Below are 16,656 nucleotides of genomic sequence, written 5' to 3'. Positions count from 1 at the left end.
GAGATTTTGAATTCGGGGATTTGGTTACGTCAGATTTCTCTAACGCCCTTTCGGTACCATTTTCATGAAAAATATTTGATTTGGCAATTTTGATGGATTTTACTTGAAATTCAAAGATGCAATTTTTTGATTTTTTATCTTCTTTTTTGTGAGAATGTAAAACATTGAACTTTGTGCGATATACACCATGGATGATTTAGAAAGAAAGAAAACGCAGCCAAGCACGAGTATTTACAGAAATAAATTAACATGTAATAATGCTAAAATTTGGAACACGTGGCATGTCTAAAATAAACAAACAAATGTTCAAACCCAACGATTACATTTTTGTAGATCGAGATGGAAATGATTACCTTCTATTACACAAAATCTTACTTACATACACGTTATAGTTCCCTTCAAGATCTCGGAGTCGGAAGAATGCGGCTGTCGTCGAAAATGGCAAGCAATGGCGTTGTTGGGTTGCGAGGGGCGAAATATGTGTCGGGACTTGTCGAAGATGATGCTCGACTAAAACTCTTTTCTTCACTCTCGAATTTTCTCTTCGATTTTTCTCAAGAACTCTCTTTTTCCTCTCTAAAAATTCCTCTCAAAAACTCTCTCAAAACTCTCTTAATTCTCTTCCACTCCCCCCTCTAAAACTCTTCTCAAGAGCTCTCTACCTTCTCTATCACCAAAATTCTCCTCCTCAATTCTCAAGAACTCTCCCTCTTTTATAGCCAAATTTCTCCACCCTTCATTCTTCATCTTCATTTCTTCACCTTCCATTTTCATCTTCCCTTCTTCATCTTCATTTCTTCACCTTCCATTTTCATCTTCCCTTCATCACCTTCCCTTCATCATCTTCCCTTCTTCATCTTCCCTTCTTCATCTTCTTTTGGTATTTGCAATACAGGTCCCCAAGTTCCAAGTATTTGCAATGCGGTCCCCGAAATTTTAAGTATTTGCAATACAGTCCCTGAAGTTTCAAATCTTCTTGGTGTATTTTTCCATCCCGTGCCTAGTCTAGACGCATGCTAAATTAAGTGTTCTGCTTGCCCAATTATATGCCAATGCAATGTACGCTAAAAATAAATATGTGAGATGATTTTTATTTAGAACTAAAATTAGTTCTAATTTTTATGCACAAAAATAGATTAGTCGAAATTTAGGCGTCAACAAAAACAAAGCAATTAGACACATGAGATGAAGGAAAGCCATTGGTGTCTCAAGTACTGGAGATGGGGGAGGTTTGTGTTTAGAACCCAACGGGAGCGACCATTTATACAGAAGCCGGATAGAAATTCGATGGTCCCCTGTTTATAGTCTTGGCTATGTATTGCATATCTTGTGACCAAGTTGGTGATCCAACCAGTGATTATTAGTGTTCAATTGCGATTTCATGTAAACAATACTCGCGAAGCTTTCGACAGAATTACATGTGCAATCGATATCCGTGCTTGTCATGATCGACTCTAATGCAACTTTTGGTTATCATATAATTATTATAAGAGCTTAGTGTACCATCACTTGATTAAGATTTCCATACGGGTTATCGAGAAGTTTTTAACCGTACCCATTTCTCCCTTTGTTCGGGAAGTGAGTGAGCCTTTGGCATTTTAAAAAGAATTGGAAGATTCTAACTGATTTGTTAATATGTCTCTTTTACATTACTCTCAAAGTGAACATATAAAAATAAGGGCTATTGTTTATTTTTAAATTTTAAACAAGTAAAATTAATTTTACTTAAGAAACTTAAATTGGTCGCACCAAAAAACTTTTCAAATATATATTTACTGAACAGCATTTTTTCAAAACTGTTTCCAAGGCAATTTTCTAGAGGCCTGTGCATTTCTCCAAAAGCCAAACCAAGCCACCCTAAGTTTTCTACTGGAATGTCATTCCCAATAAATAAGACCACCATTTCAATGAAAACTGGGTATTATTTGAGTCTTCAATTGTAATGAAAAAGTGACGCCTTCTTCTTAGCAGCTTATTCATTGTCCGGTCTCTACGGGTCATTGTTCATTCCTTCTCACCATGATATACTAAGCGGGGGAAAGCAAGATGACTACTGCTGAATCAATCATACGTTGGTACTGATATGTACTATCTAGCTAAAGTTTGCACTTCAAATTGGCAATTTTTATCATCATTAAATCTGTTCTTGCTAGCAACTTTTCATGATCAAACTAGAGATATCAAAATACACTGCAAATGTCAGATTCTGTCGTGATAGCTGAACTTAACCAGAGCAGTAAACAGTTCAAATTAAGGTTCCAAAGCAACTGAAATCCAACATCACTAAAAGGTTTCTGCCGGATCACACGGCATCGAATGAACACACTTCTTAGAACATTTAATCAACCAAAACCGGGAGGCAGTTCAGGATCGTCCTCAGTGTCATTAAAGAGCTTTCGGTTTTCACCATCGGCAGAAAAACCTGGTGGGATACCCACATCAACATTGTTTGGAGTCAAAACTTTATGTGAAGGGTTCTGCTCATTCCTCAAACCTTCAGAAAACCCTCTTTCATGAGAAACTGTTACTTGCACCCTCTCATTGTTTTGTTCTCCATCATTCTGATTATTACTGGTCAGACAGAAACCCAGTGGTTTCTTCCGTTCATTATTGGAAACTGCACTGGTCTCACCGGATGGTACCGCATAGGATCTGCTGTAGTCCATCCTCTGCATCGGTGTCTGCATGTCTTTACCAGAAGGGTTCAATAGCTTACTACACATATATTGTACTGTATCTTCAATTTCACTTTTCATGCCATCAGCTGATCTGATTATCTCCCATAGACTTTCAGAAATCTGGCCCATAACTTTGCTTCTAAAATGAAAAGAAAAAAAGAACTGCATAATCAAGCTCAGAAGAGTTTCAACTATTGTCCATATATAAGCAAAAGTTGCCTAGTACTTGGTAGGAAAGTTCCCTAACTAAGGTTCATGCAGCTCTCAGAACCTGCAAAAACATTGCCCTTCTTGAAGCCAGCAAGTAACAAGTACACTCTTTGATGATTGATCAGAGAAACAAATGCACGATAATATATGTTACTTCCAAATATCTATATATGTTACTTCCAAATATCTCAGTCATAGTGAATCATATGTCCATATAAGATACAACAGAAGTACCATCGCGTTTAACAATAGGCACCACACATTAAGAAAATCTACAAAACAGGATAAGCATTTCCAACCAATTCGAAGGATTTCAAAAGATACAAGCATCCAATGGAAATCCAAGAGATTAATTACTTACCCAACCTCTTCATATATAGCATCAGAAAGCTGCCTGGGCTTCAAATTCTCAGCACCAGAACGATTAAGTGCAGCTGACTGCTTCACCGTTGCGATGATCTTGGAACGCAGTTCCTCCTGCGTTACATTTCATAGTCAACATTATAAGAATAGTACTTTATTGGAGAATACTTATCTGAAGATGGAAACAAATCCACAAAAGGGCTAATAGCTCAATTTTTTGGCAAAGGTTAGACCAGATGTCGCTTGAAAAGATTCCCATCTGAACAAAGAAGATATTTGAGGAACATAATGAAGCATCTTCTAGTAGGATATAATGAGAATAACTTGTTTGAAGGGTAGGTACCTAGAATGAAGTTAGGTGTGGAGACAGCTTACTGAAACTTGCGTAGGGTACTGGTACACGCATTCTACATGTGCTACATGCAGGGTAAGCTTAGTTTGCATGAAATCAAATGTCTAATTTGCGTCATTTACAACTGGTAAGATAAAAAAGTAATATCTTTAGTAGCTCGCTGATGTCGCATTTAGCGGATAACATGGACATTGTGGTGTGGACTGTGGACTAACCAACGAACTGACTTTGATTCTAACTCAAAAGTCATAATACAAGATTTCGATAGCTTATATCAAGGTTGAGGTTTCCACAATATCTACACTCGTCAGTCTTCTTCTTCTTCGACTTCTTTCTGTTGCATGCATATGAATTGTGGTGATTTAGTCACCAATCGCAGCCCCTCCAAGACAAAATGCAAGTTATGCAATCAAATATAGCCAGAAGATACCCGATCACAAATAAAAGTCATACCACATTCTACCTTACTATGATTCAAAGACTTATAGTTCACATTCACGAATTTCTTCAACAACAGGCTAAATATCTGGTCCCCATAGACCCTCTTATGAAAACCTATTCAATTTACAGCCATCAGCTTGTGCTTCTTGTATAAAATAAAATCCAAAATTCTTGCAAATAGACAGACAAACCATTCCTGTCTGAATTGATATCCCCCTATTGAAGTGCTTTCATCTCAGGAAGGCTTATCCAAGACAACATTATCATAGTGCATGAGGCTTTCCATTAGTTGAGGCTTAGGAAGAGTGGGACAAAAAGAAGAATGTGCTCTACAATTAGGCATGAACAAAGCTTACGATAGGCTATCCTCTCAGAAATTTTATTTGCAGATGATTCACTCTTTCTCTTCGCAGCAACTAAAGCAAACTCCCAAAAAACACTTCCTTTGGAGACTCTTCACGAATGCCATAGTCACAAGGAGAAAACAATTATAGAAAAATATGCCTGACAGTCAGAACCTTGCCTCAGGGAATTCATGGCAAAGAGAGCGAATGGGGGGTATGGGGAGGCACGGGTGAACGAAATGCCCTTCTGAGAACAAAAAACTCCTGATCATATGTTTTGGCCACATAACTGCGTTCCATGTATACGATTCGCAATAATGGTGTTGAAAATATATCCAGCTACAGTCTCGTCGAATGATAGATGAGTGGCCCAACCTTTACAAAGGAACCAATTTACGAGGAAAGCAAGAGAGGAGTTCTCGAGAAAGCTGGTTTATATAATGTAATTTATATGGAATGGAAGAAGTGGAGCTACTTTTAGACAGCAACAACCTGTATCTGATGGAATGTTAAGGAGAATTTAGCAAGCACTGGAGGAGTTATGAGGCTCCAGATGTAGTTGTTGAGAATGAACAAGGATGCTCAGTCGGTGGAACTAGAATCACTGTCCACTGAATAAGTCAAAGTTGGATTGCGATGAGGCAGTGGAAGTGAAGTCGAGTGGAATAGGGCGACAGATAGTAATGGACCTTGGGCTATAGATAGGAGGAAGGAACGAGGTTGGCAAACCGAATTGTCCCGAGGAGGTAGAGACAATGGCATTAGAAGCTCTAGAGTTAGTTATTGAGAGAGAAAAATGTCCACAGATTGTGGTTGAGATGGATTCCTCACTCTTCTTGAAGGGCTTGGATGATAATGACGAAGGCAACAACGGGAAAGCCAAACCAGTATTGCAGAAGATTCAGTATCTAAGGCACAATTTTGAAGACCTCCTGCAGCAATTCCTGAGAAGATCCGCAGATGAAACAGCGAATTGCATTGCAACCCACACCGAAAGGGGTTTGTGTCCATTGAATTGGGATGTGAATCCCCAACCCTACCCCTTTATTTCTGTGCCGAGCGGAATGCTAAACCTCCATGACCATGTACTCTTTCTTTATGCCATTGATCTGTTTTACTAGCCCGTTAGAGAGCACAAGCAGGAAAATCCCAGATGAAACTAATTCCCGATTTCCCATTCCCATTACTTGACGGAAACAAAACTCAAACATACACCTGTAATTCCAGGCCCACATCATTAAATTAACCTTTTTAAGCTAATTACATCCTTGAATTAACAGAACAACATAGCGCGAGACCAAATATTCATCATGGAAAGAATCACAACAATAGCTAGGAACAATACTTCGTGCCCGAAATAGCTTCATTCCCAATACTACGAAGCTCGTAAACCTCGACATTCGGCAACCCGAAAACTGTCTCATTCCTCCGTAATTTCAGGTGAACTCTGATTAAAATACAACCGCTTGAAGCGAACACCTAGCTAGATTCAAAACAGAGAGAGAGAGAGAGAGAGAGAGAGAGAGAGAGAGAGATACGTTATCCTTGAGATTGCGGATGAGCTTGAGGCGAAGGCGATCGAAATCACCATCGTCCTTGAGCCTGGCAATCACGTCGTCTTTGTTGAGCTTCGTGGCGTCGTCCATTGATGACTCCTCCCTTCCTTCACCGTTGAGTGGAGTCCTTCAGTTCAGGACTCCTCTGCAAGGCGAATCTCCGACTTACTCTATTCCCTTTTGGCCAGACATCTCCACAAGTTCGTACCTAATTTGACTGAAAAAAGACAAATAGATTAGCTAAGCTGCATTTAATCATCCGAATTTCTAGTTAAGATAGAATTGAATATGATAGAATAAGAAATTAAAGGATTTTTTTCATATCGTTTCTATTTGGTAAACTATGGATTTAGAGTCGAATAAGTATATACAAAATGCGGCTAAGGTCAACTCTATTTTGCGAAAATATCAAAATGCATTAGAAATTATTCAATGATAAATTTTGATGAGTGAGTTGTTATTGAGTAGAGATTTTGTGCCATTTGAATTTGGGCACAACATCGACGCAAAACCATAGAATGAAGGGTCTTTACTTAGAGTCAAATCCTTTGAAAATTACCCACTAGCCTTACTCATTATCTTATCAAGCGAGTAAACAAGTACTTGAACAATTTAATTACGAACAAGATTGTGGAGATACCCAGCTTTGCGGCTAGATACTTTAGTATGGTGTCGTCATAGAAGCGTCTACACTTGACTGCCGCCGTTGTCAGAGAGGCGACCCGGCACGGAAGAGAGGCGGTAGTTATGGGAAAAACCCAATTCTCATGCTTGTTCTCTTGAAAAATCCTATCATCATCTATCCCAGCCCTCTCTTGAGATTTTTTTATTCTTGCTATATCCCTCTTTATCCTATCCTAAATACCTACCAAACATAGGATCATATCATATCCCGATTTATATCCCGACTATCAAACGCAGTTTTAATTCTCAGATTATAATATTAAATGTCCTTCTACATAGATTTGAAATTAAGACAAAAAAAAAATTGCCCTTAGAAGTTGTTAAAATAAAATGTGATTCGACATTTATCTTTATGTCAAAGAAAACTTCAAATAAATGAAAAGCCAAATTATGACAGGGACCGAAAAAAATAGATAAAATATAGGGTTAAAATTAAAATCACAACTGGCCTTCGAACTTTTTAGCGAATTGAATCCCTAAATCATGCTTTTGTGCTATTTATTTATGTCGATCCTTGAGATTAGAATAAGTATTGTGGTGTTGGACATTTGAAAGCCAAATTATGAGAGGGATCGAAAAAAAAAATAGATAAAAGATAGAGTTAAAATCACAACTGGCCTTCGAAATTTTTAGTGAATTGTGTCCCTAAATTTATGTTTTTGCATCATTTATGTCGATCCTTGAGATTAAAATACGTATTTGTAGTGTTGTCACGGAGAAAGCGAAAAGAAGACAATAATCGAGCGAGGAAAAATAAGGCAAAAGATATCCCCCGTGGATTTTAGGCAAATGGGTAAGAAGTAAGGGTAAGCAAAAAAAGCTAGATCTACCCGAACCGGACCGAATTGTACCCAATCAGCTCATTTTGGATGGTTCTCATTGAGTACCGGTACTCGCCGATTCCAGAGGGAACCAACCATCAAGACAAATCGGACCAAACCTATTTGTATGATATAAATATATGTATCGTTTTATTCAAGCTATCTCCCCGAAATTCTCAATCACGTGACTCCTAGGCCCAGCTTACCTCAAAGCTTGAAAAGTTGGTTTATTTTCGTGGTTCATGAGCAGTCATTTGCTTGCTAACTCCTGCGAATTTGTGGCAAACTTACTTTCATGTGTGATATGTGATGTAAGACTATGGACGAAGCTTTGGAACCTTGTGGCAAACTCAATTTTCGTTAAAGGACATTTTGTAATCTTTCTTGGTGGTGCACTTGCTGATTTTTTCTATGAATTTGTTAAAGAAATCATCAAATGTGCCACCAACACTCATGTCTGGCTCTTTATCTCATGAAAAATTGGAAATGGCTTCATTGATTTACTCATGTACGATTTTTTTAATTGATGTTGGTGCTCGATAGGACAGGTTTTATGAATCCTCCCCTAGAACCGAACCACGTGGGTCCATGGAACGAGCAGATGATTCATGATTCTCATTTAGCGAAACTAATCTTTAGTAGATGATTCTTTGTTTTAGGGTGGGAACCATACATTTTGAAACCGATCACCACTGGTAGGAAGTGTGGAGAGTATTGATGTTATGCAACATCCCATGATCTGAATCTCTCGCCCTCTCTTTTCAATTTGGATGATCGGAACCTAACTTGAAGAACTGATCAAACCCGCAGGACAAGACGATGAATTGGCCCCATGAGTAGAAGTCTCGGCTTGTTTTGTTGTAACTTGGGCCAGGCCCTATTCCGCCCTTCGGCTCATGTGATGTGGAATTCACAATCGGTGCCCAATCCAATCCAAACAATTGGTCCACACGAATAAGGGTAATTGTGGAAATTTACAATAAAGGTGAGAGTATAGCCTATCGTAAGCTCTGTTCATGTCTAAATTGTAGAGCACAATTCTTCTTCTTTACCTCTCTTCCTAAGCCTCATACACTATGATGATGTTGTCTTGGATAAGCCTTCCTGGGATGAATGCACTTCGATAAGGGGATATCAATTCAGACGGGAATGGTTTGTCTGTCTTGAAAGGAGAAGCAGGTCCAAGTCCTTGCACCAAAACGAGAATCCAAAGAGACCTACCAATCCCTATCCTTATTCAAATGTTACAATCTGTGTCTCGTTACACAAATCAGGAAGGAAAAAACCAAGCTGCCGGTAAACTACCCAGAGAATATTACTTCCAACAAAATCGCACCAACCTTTCCGATGCCCTGCATCCTTCACTTGGAAGATCAAATCTTTGTACGACCCAAGAAAGATGTTGTCCCTTCATGACACGCCTTGCCTAAACGCGCAAGTATAAAGCATGTGTTTCACATTAGGAATGGAACTGGATTTTGCGGCTTTAATTGTCTCGGAGAGAAACAAGTCAAGGCATTTTCCACCATGAACTTCCTTGGGCATAACTTTACCAATAAGCGGCCATGTTCCCCCGGTGTTCTCCCTGGGTTTAGACTCACCAGGAGTTGATGATAGCATTTTCTGAGACTCTTTGGGAGTACCTGCAGCAGATTGTGCCTGTAGCTCATTAACGCCCCAAAGACCAACAGTTTCAGCACAAAGAATAAGCGGCTAATAGATGCTTACTACTAGGAGATTGTGCCTGCTTCCACCATGTATGTTAGTATGAGGAAGATCGGAATGCCCATTAACTTTTCGTTCATCATACCTTCGTTGACTGATATATAATCTCACCATCATAACTCCATCACGGCGTTCATCGTAGTCTAGTCTTTGAGGCTGAGTAGAACCGGTATGCTCCAGAATTCGGTTTAAGTTTTCAAATTCTTCATCTTCGACTGCGGCAACTTCTCCAACAAGCAACAACCTCAGGCTCTCAAACCTCCACTACACGACTTAGTCTACCGAATTCATTTCCTGAAGGTTATATTTTTCTCAGATCTCTGGCAGCTTCTGCCACAGCTTTAATCACAGTCACCATGAACAGAAATAACTGCATCTAAATGTAATGAAGAATGTTAGACAAGAATCCAATAGGTATGTTAATTAAATGAAAAGTTCCAATTCATAAAAGTTTCTATACTATTTATATATTTTAGAAGTGTAGATTTCACTAAGAAGGCATAAAGGGGTGCCAATGTGCATAGGAAAAGAAATTCAGCCCCTGAGTACAATGCTAATCTAAATTACAATCAATAAAACAGTCCTTCAAAAAACTGTTGGAAGAAAGCAAACGAGAGGAAATCAGAGCATGGCGTACAAAGTGGAAATGTATGTATAAAATTGCAATTGTATCACAGAATCATGCACATCATTTCAGTTCCTTCATCTCTCAAGTCAAGAAAGATAGCAGAGATGATAAAAAGAAAAGCAGAAAACCAAAAACATCAGAAGTAGGGGCAAGACACGCTGTTTGAGGGTTACCATGGTTCCAAGAGACAAACACCACTAACTTTGTGATTTTCCACTACTCAGACTTAGTGTCGACGAAAAAAAATCCTCAAATTAGCTCCATGCGTATATAAAAATTGATTTCATAAGGCGAACTAAATGGAATTTTGCAACAACAGTCATGACTTTGATATTGTTGTTCATGAGTAGGTTATGCAAGTTATGGAAATAAGCTACCTTCAGCTACAGACATTAATAGGCACACCCTACGTGCCAGTTCATCCATATAATTAGTTCAAGAAAAGCAGGCAAGAGCCAAGACAGACGCTTTAAAAGCAAGATAAGCAATTCCATAACTAAATTTTAACTCCACTGGCTATGTGATTAGAAAATTTTGATGAGCTTTGCAGTTTTTTACACATGCCTAACAGGGAGTAGCTTCAATAATGTTGCCAAGCAGCAAATCAAAGACTTACAACAGCACAGCATTTAGAAGGGCATGTGAAGCAGCATTTAAGCCCACAGGGAAAGAGAAACATTTCATCTCAACACCTTCTTTGACTGTTTGCCGAACTGATATCGAAACCACCTGCTTGCATGTGCAAGCCTAAACTTACATACCTATAGAGGGAAGGAGTTGGAGAAAACAGCAATTGTTCCAGAAGAAACCAAACAAGTGAAACTGATATCACAAGAGCACCTGTGACTCGTAGGAATACTTGGGAAGAGAAAGGTCGACTCTATCCAAGGCTTGACCACTCCTTCTTAGTAAGATAAAGTCTTATGGACCTGCATAAAGTCGGCACACATGAATAAATGCCTACACTTGACAGCATCTGAAAGCTTTTTCTCCAAACGATGACTCAAGTGGACACAAAGAGAGCACAGAGCTTTTGTTTTCAGTTGAGAGGTCAGAGTTGCATCTCCGAGAATACAACTTCTTCTTGTGCCCAAAAAATGAATTTTGGATAGTCATTGGCTGAAAAAATCAAAGGGTTTCCATTTTCTATCTGAAGAATCACGAGATAGATCAGAACTAAGGCATCCTCTGTTCTTGACAGTTGTTATGGCACTGCTCAGACCATTACCAAAACACATCCCATCATGGTGCAGTCTTATCCCACTTCAAATATCCTCGGGTGAATTTGGCGACCTTGTGAGTGCAATTGGCAGGGCTGCTCCGGATGTGATTGGATACGTGGCTTTCGGGTTTAATTTGGAGAAAGCTAAGTATTTAATCACATCGGGAGCGGTCGCCAGAGTTTGTCGCGACTCATCGAGGAGGTTGATCGGAGGTTTTACTCGGAAGGTGAGAAACCAAACAGGATCTCAAGCAGAAACCCTAGGCATCCTCGAAAAGTCTTCGGTTTGCACTTGCTCGGCCAGACCTGAAGTGATGTTTAGAGTCTGACAATTTCTTTCTTGCCCGGAAGCTACTCAATGCAGAACAAGTTACGTGGGATGAACAAGTACTTCTCAATTGGACCAAAAGTTCGACCAAAAAAAAAAAAAAAAACAAGTACTTCTCAAAGAGTGCTCAGACTTGCTTATCTGTCTTCCCAGTCTCACTTGGCCGATTGCTCTCGAGTCCAAAATGAAGTTGCGGATTGGGTTGCGAAAGCCCAACTACGAAACACTCTTCCTCGGAGTTAGATTTCATCCCCTCCTTTACTTCGTCTTTTGGATGTGTTATGTTCTGAAGCTCAATTTTTGTTCTCTCTTTTGAGACCATTTGAATGAAATGAGTTTCTTATCGACCAAAAAAAAAATCACACTCACCTGTGCCAATTGCACTCACAAGTTCATCGAAATCGCCGGAGCAGGCCTTGTTGATCCTGTGAAGACCATTGACCCTGGATTCGTTTACGGCATTTAGCCCGACAATTACATTCCTTCTCTGTGGCTTGGGATGCAGTGACGAGCCGGATGAAATATGAATGCCCTTTGTTATAGCCACCAGAGACTGGTCCGGATGAGCGCCTTTAATTAAAGCCGCGCTACCGCTGAGGTGAGGGCAAGACATGAAAGTTCCAAAAAGGATGTCGAAGTATTTATATATATATATATATATATATATATATATATATATATATATATATATATATATATATATCATTTCTGACGGGAAACGGCCATGCTGCCAACATGTCCACGCGGGGGACCTATGATGTCCGGCTTCAGAATTCCCGGGCCAGCAAAGCTCAGACCTCTCCAAACACGATCCTTTGAAGATCAGGGTGGCAGTGGGACTTTTGGTCGCATTGATATTGTTAAAATATGTCTCGAGTTTGAGCCTGAAGCGAAATTGTGAATATTTCGAATCCAATATTTTACGGACATTCGAAATCGAGCAAAATACAATAAGCGTGCCTTGGACATGTTTTGGCAAGAGGATAAGATTTTGAAGGATTAGTTATATTCTTTCTTGGTTATATTTCTTGTTTAGAGTCCACATTGACGTTGGATTCTTGCTTCAAGATAACAACAAGAAAAGAAAGGAAAAAAAAAAAAAACGAAAGGAAATCTACTGCACGCTGGAGAGAGGGGCTGATTTGGGTAGTCAACCGTGGACTTTGAGTTGGACCAATTATTTGGCGCATATAAATATATGTATTCTCTGTTTCGTGGGCGCCTTTTGATCAGAGTAGTTGAAGCGCCGTTGTTGATGTGCAGAGACTCCAGCGAGAATGTCGGACGTGAAACAAAGTTCTGTGGAGCTAGATGGCCAGGTGAGCACATGGAGCCATGCCTTGTGCCGTGCCTTCGGCCATCCCGTGCGTATGGGCTAGCTGCACAGCTGCGCCAGCTACCGCGCTGGCCGTGTTAGGGTCGCCAAGGTAAAACTTGGGAATGGAGTGGTATACGAAGGTTGGACCAACCTTCGCTCTCTTCAACTTTACAGCCCCTTGTGTATCTAATGTCAATATACTGTGTCCCGGGACATTTAAGAATGAATTGAGCAGATTGCAACACACTGCTCTCGCTGATTGAGTCAGAGATGACTGGCCATTAGCAAGGGAGAACTTGACAATGGAAAGCAAATCAACTAGACTTAGACAGAGGAGGTGAATGAAAGCCATCGGTCTCAAGTAATGGAAATGGAGGGTGGTTAGGGTTTAGCAACTAAGGCGAGCGTCCATTTGTATAGAAGCTGGATAGAGATATGGCGCTAGCTGCATGCTGACCTCAAAAGAGAAAAGCTGTCTGTCTCTCCTCTCTTCATGCCCATCACCAGATTCACCACCCATCATTCTTTCTTCCCATTTGTTCCATTTCAGTAATAGAGATCGTTTTCCTACTTGTAGCTTCTGAGCCTCTCTCATAAGCAGTTCACCATCACATACGCCTGAAATGGAGATATATGGCCAGCTTGGTGCATTTAGATGCCTCCAAGATTTATAGCAAATTTTGGCTAGCTTCCAAGATTCCTTGCGGAAAATTTAAAAAAGTTTCAATGTTCCGGGAATGGGCCCGTGAACGGATTCAGTGTAAGAAGTAAAACGAAGGGAAAGAATAGAGAATAGGAAGATAGGCTTTATATTGGAAAATAGAAGTAGGCTCGGTCTCGCTCGAGGCTTGCCGGCCAGTGCGAGCTCGAGCTCGTCAGCCGACGCCGTGGCCAATGCTCGTCCGAGAAGAAGAAGAAAAAATTAAAAAAGAAAAATTTGTAAAAAATTTTGGATTTGTTTCTGAAAAAATGATTGAAAAAGAAAAGTAACATGAATGAGTGGAGGGAGGAAAGAAGAAGGAAAATGTTAGTTGAAAATTCGGATACAGAGTTAAGTTAATCCAAGACGGACAAAGTTTTAAGTCCACTGATTTTGTCTGTTTGCTTGCTGTTCTCTCCTTAAATGTCGAAACAACGATTAAATTAGCAACAGGAACCCTAACGGGGACCAAGTTACAAGATGCTTGTGAGAGATCCCCTTCACAAGCAGTTGGCGTTAGGCAGACTCCAATTTGTTGAGCTTTATGTGCATGTGTGCGTGCCTGAGAATTTAACGTACGCATTTCACCATCGCATTCCACCTGAAATGGAGATATGGCCAGCTTGATGGTATGGTGGTACTGGTATGGAATGGCAGTGCCCAGATCTGCAATGCACCCACACATGCACTACATCAGTCACATGCACGCACGTTATCCCTTTCATCTTCCCAACTACCATGCTCAATGGTTGGATATGCAACGACTCATAAATCTCAGACCTCTTCGCCCTAGAAGACAGCACCGAAACAAATAATTGCAGGACAAGAGGACAAAGACGAAGAAAGCGATTCACGAGAGAGATGGCAGGACCAGGGGCACCACCACTCTGGTGCCAGCTATCCTTACTACCTTTGGGGGATTCAGCTACGGATGTGGGCAACCCCACAACCTCCCAACGACCTGCCAATACGTTAAAACCGAGAATTGAATGCCTCCAGGGTTAAAGAAAGTGATGGCATTACCATGCAGGAGTCCCATTCATGCTCTCTCTCGTCAATCATTGTCCATCATGTGAAACCCTGAACCCCACACGGTCGTTGTGATGGCAAAGTTCTCCTATTGCCGGAGAGGTGGGACCTTAGGGAATGATGCCCTTTTCCCTAGATTTTGAGTCTGAATCGTGTAGCGTAGCCCGTCAAAAGTGAGCTTTTTTTTGGGCTCGCATCCATTAGTTTCCCGATGCATGGAGTTTTTTATCTGATGCGGGCGAGTGACACAAGTTTCATGTCTTTGTTAACGTTCGGTTGGATTGAAAGTTCGTCTTAGAAGCGAAAAGCAACTAAACTATAAAGTTCGAGCGGCCGATTTGTGTACGACACACCCCATGTCCGGTGACGAATGGACATTATTGACTGTAGGGTAGGGGTATATTCAGGTTCGAAGGTTTTTTGTCCATTGAAGTTTTAAATGCCTTCAAGATGTTTAATGTAATGTCCGGCGAGGGGCACCCTCATTGGCCATCCTTCGCCTGCGCGGCTGACAATGGCTTGTAGGCTCTCGCCTAGTGACGGGTGAGGGTGGTTGAGCCCTCACCAAGCACAATTAATAAACAAATAAATACTAAATTAAAAAAAGTTATAACAAAAATTATAAAAATTGTCTACATCGGCGGCGTGATTTCTAAATAAAATTGAACGAAATGACTATATTAGTAAATTGTAAAAAATTTATATTTACAATAGTTGAGACTATTCTAAGCTTGATTACGCAGTTCTTTTTTTCTTTTCATTTTAGAAGCAAAGTTGTGGGCCAGATTTCTGAAAGCCTATGGGAGATAATAAGATCATGATCAGCTGATGGCACGAAAAGTGAAATTGAACGGAAGGAAACACTGGGTCTCTGTCCACCAAGTAATAATAATAAGCAGAATGATGGATAACAATACAATGAGAGAGTGCAGGTAAAAGCTTCTCATGAAAAAGGACTTTCTGAAGGTTTGAGGAATAAGCAGAACCCTTCACACGAAGTTTTGACTCCGGAGGATGTTGATGTGGGTATCCCACTAGGTTTTTCTGCTGATGTAGAAAATCGGAAGCTCTCTATTGATACTGAGGACAATCCTGAACTGCCTCCTAGTTGTGGTTGACCAAATCTTCCAGAGTACAATTCGTTGCCGCGGGATTAGAGGCGTAAATCGTCTAGTGATGTTGGATTTCAATTGCTTTGGAACCTTCATTTGAACTGCTTGCTGCTCTGGTTGAATTCAGCTATCAGGATGGAATCTGGAATTTACAGACTGCTCTGTCCACTGCTTGTTCCGTGCTTTGCTCTGGGTCTGTTCAACGGTTTTCTCATATCTCGTGGATTTGGTCGCATGAATGGCATCAACCAAGCCGACACAAGACTGCAATAAACCAATCCCTGCAATACGAAATCTGACGACAAAGATAACATTACATTGAAAGGCATCAGCATCAGAAGAATCTTAACAAAAGATAACTTCACTGCCATGCTTCTAGACATGATCGAAGAAAGAGTTCCAAGCCCTCTTGCTCATTTTCTTTGTGAGTTGTCTGCCTTTGGGTTGGTTCAACCATATAAGCTCGTCACATGCTGACATTGCACTGTAAATTAAACTATAATCCTTTTGAAAATACATATTTCACTCATAAATGACATCGTGACGCCTTATAACCTTTTGACAAAAGACACAAACACTGGTCATCATCGATCAACATTTTCAGTTGGAAGACCTTCAATCCTATTATCACTTGTTTTTACCCACAAGCTCTTCCGCCTCAGAGAACCATAGCGCTTGCTTTACTGTTATAGATACATGCTGACCAGCTTTGCCACGAGGTTGACTCCTAATGAAGTCGCTGCAATGCAAAATAAACCCGGATTTGTGGCGGCTAACCCGAAACAAATATATAGGCTCCAAACCTTCATAGTCCTCTTCCTCCTTCGTGCAAAACTCTGAGTCCTCTGGCAGTCCTCGACCTCCACCTCGAACAAAGTGCAACATGTAACATACCGGCAATCCTGAATAAGGCATTAAATTCCTCTCCTCCACTTTCATCTTATATGATCTCGGGAAAATCCTCACAACATCCCCTATATTCCCGACCTCCGCCCTAACCACTGATCCCAATTCTTCCCTCATGGCCCTGATCACCGCCATCTCGGGCATATCGCTTGGCTTCATCTTCTCCAACAAGGGCATGCACCGATGGCAGATGCTGCCGTCAGATAATTCCCGGCGCTACTTGATGAGAACCCTGCCAT

At 40.6% G+C, this 16,656-nt stretch overlaps 1 protein-coding gene across 2 annotated transcripts; it reads right to left on the bottom strand.

Annotated features, from left to right (window-relative positions):
* Positions 1 to 2,201: 2,201 nt before the first annotated feature.
* On the bottom strand, positions 2,202 to 6,159 carry LOC115745353. Of its 2 annotated transcripts, none has more exons than XM_030680876.2 (3): positions 5,927 to 6,159; positions 3,250 to 3,365; positions 2,202 to 2,814 (listed from the first exon to the last, which is right to left on the bottom strand). In XM_030680876.2, exons 1-3 carry the CDS (start codon positions 6,032 to 6,034, stop codon positions 2,343 to 2,345), a joined length of 696 nt encoding a protein of 231 aa, XP_030536736.1. In that variant the 5' UTR covers positions 6,035 to 6,159; the 3' UTR covers positions 2,202 to 2,342. The 2 variants fall into 2 exon arrangements, with proteins under 2 accessions (XP_030536736.1, XP_030536735.1); XM_030680875.2 differs by having other exon boundaries at positions 2,202 to 2,817; positions 5,927 to 6,156.
* Between the last annotated feature and the right edge of the window lie 10,497 nt (positions 6,160 to 16,656).

This window comes from Rhodamnia argentea, chromosome 8, assembly GCF_020921035.1.
Source record: "Rhodamnia argentea isolate NSW1041297 chromosome 8, ASM2092103v1, whole genome shotgun sequence".
In the NCBI taxonomy this organism is placed as follows: domain Eukaryota; kingdom Viridiplantae; phylum Streptophyta; class Magnoliopsida; order Myrtales; family Myrtaceae; genus Rhodamnia; species Rhodamnia argentea.
The sequence above is the reverse complement of the archived record's forward strand: the minus strand, read 5'-3'. Positions and strand labels throughout refer to the sequence as shown.

What these genes read in the sequence shown, in the direction of transcription:
- LOC115745353 (XM_030680875.2), bottom strand. Translation starts at nt 6,034, where the DNA reads ATGGACGACGCCACGAAGCTCAACAAAGACGACGTGATTGCCAGGCTC. An exon ending in TCCGCAATCTCAAGGATAAC is followed by an intron (nt 3,366 to 5,926) that starts GTATCTCTCTCT and finishes AATGTAACGCAG; the next exon opens with GAGGAACTGCGTTCCAAGAT. An exon ending in GCTATATATGAAGAGGTTGG is followed by an intron (nt 2,818 to 3,249) that starts GTAAGTAATTAA and finishes TTTTCATTTTAG; the next exon opens with AAGCAAAGTTATGGGCCAGA.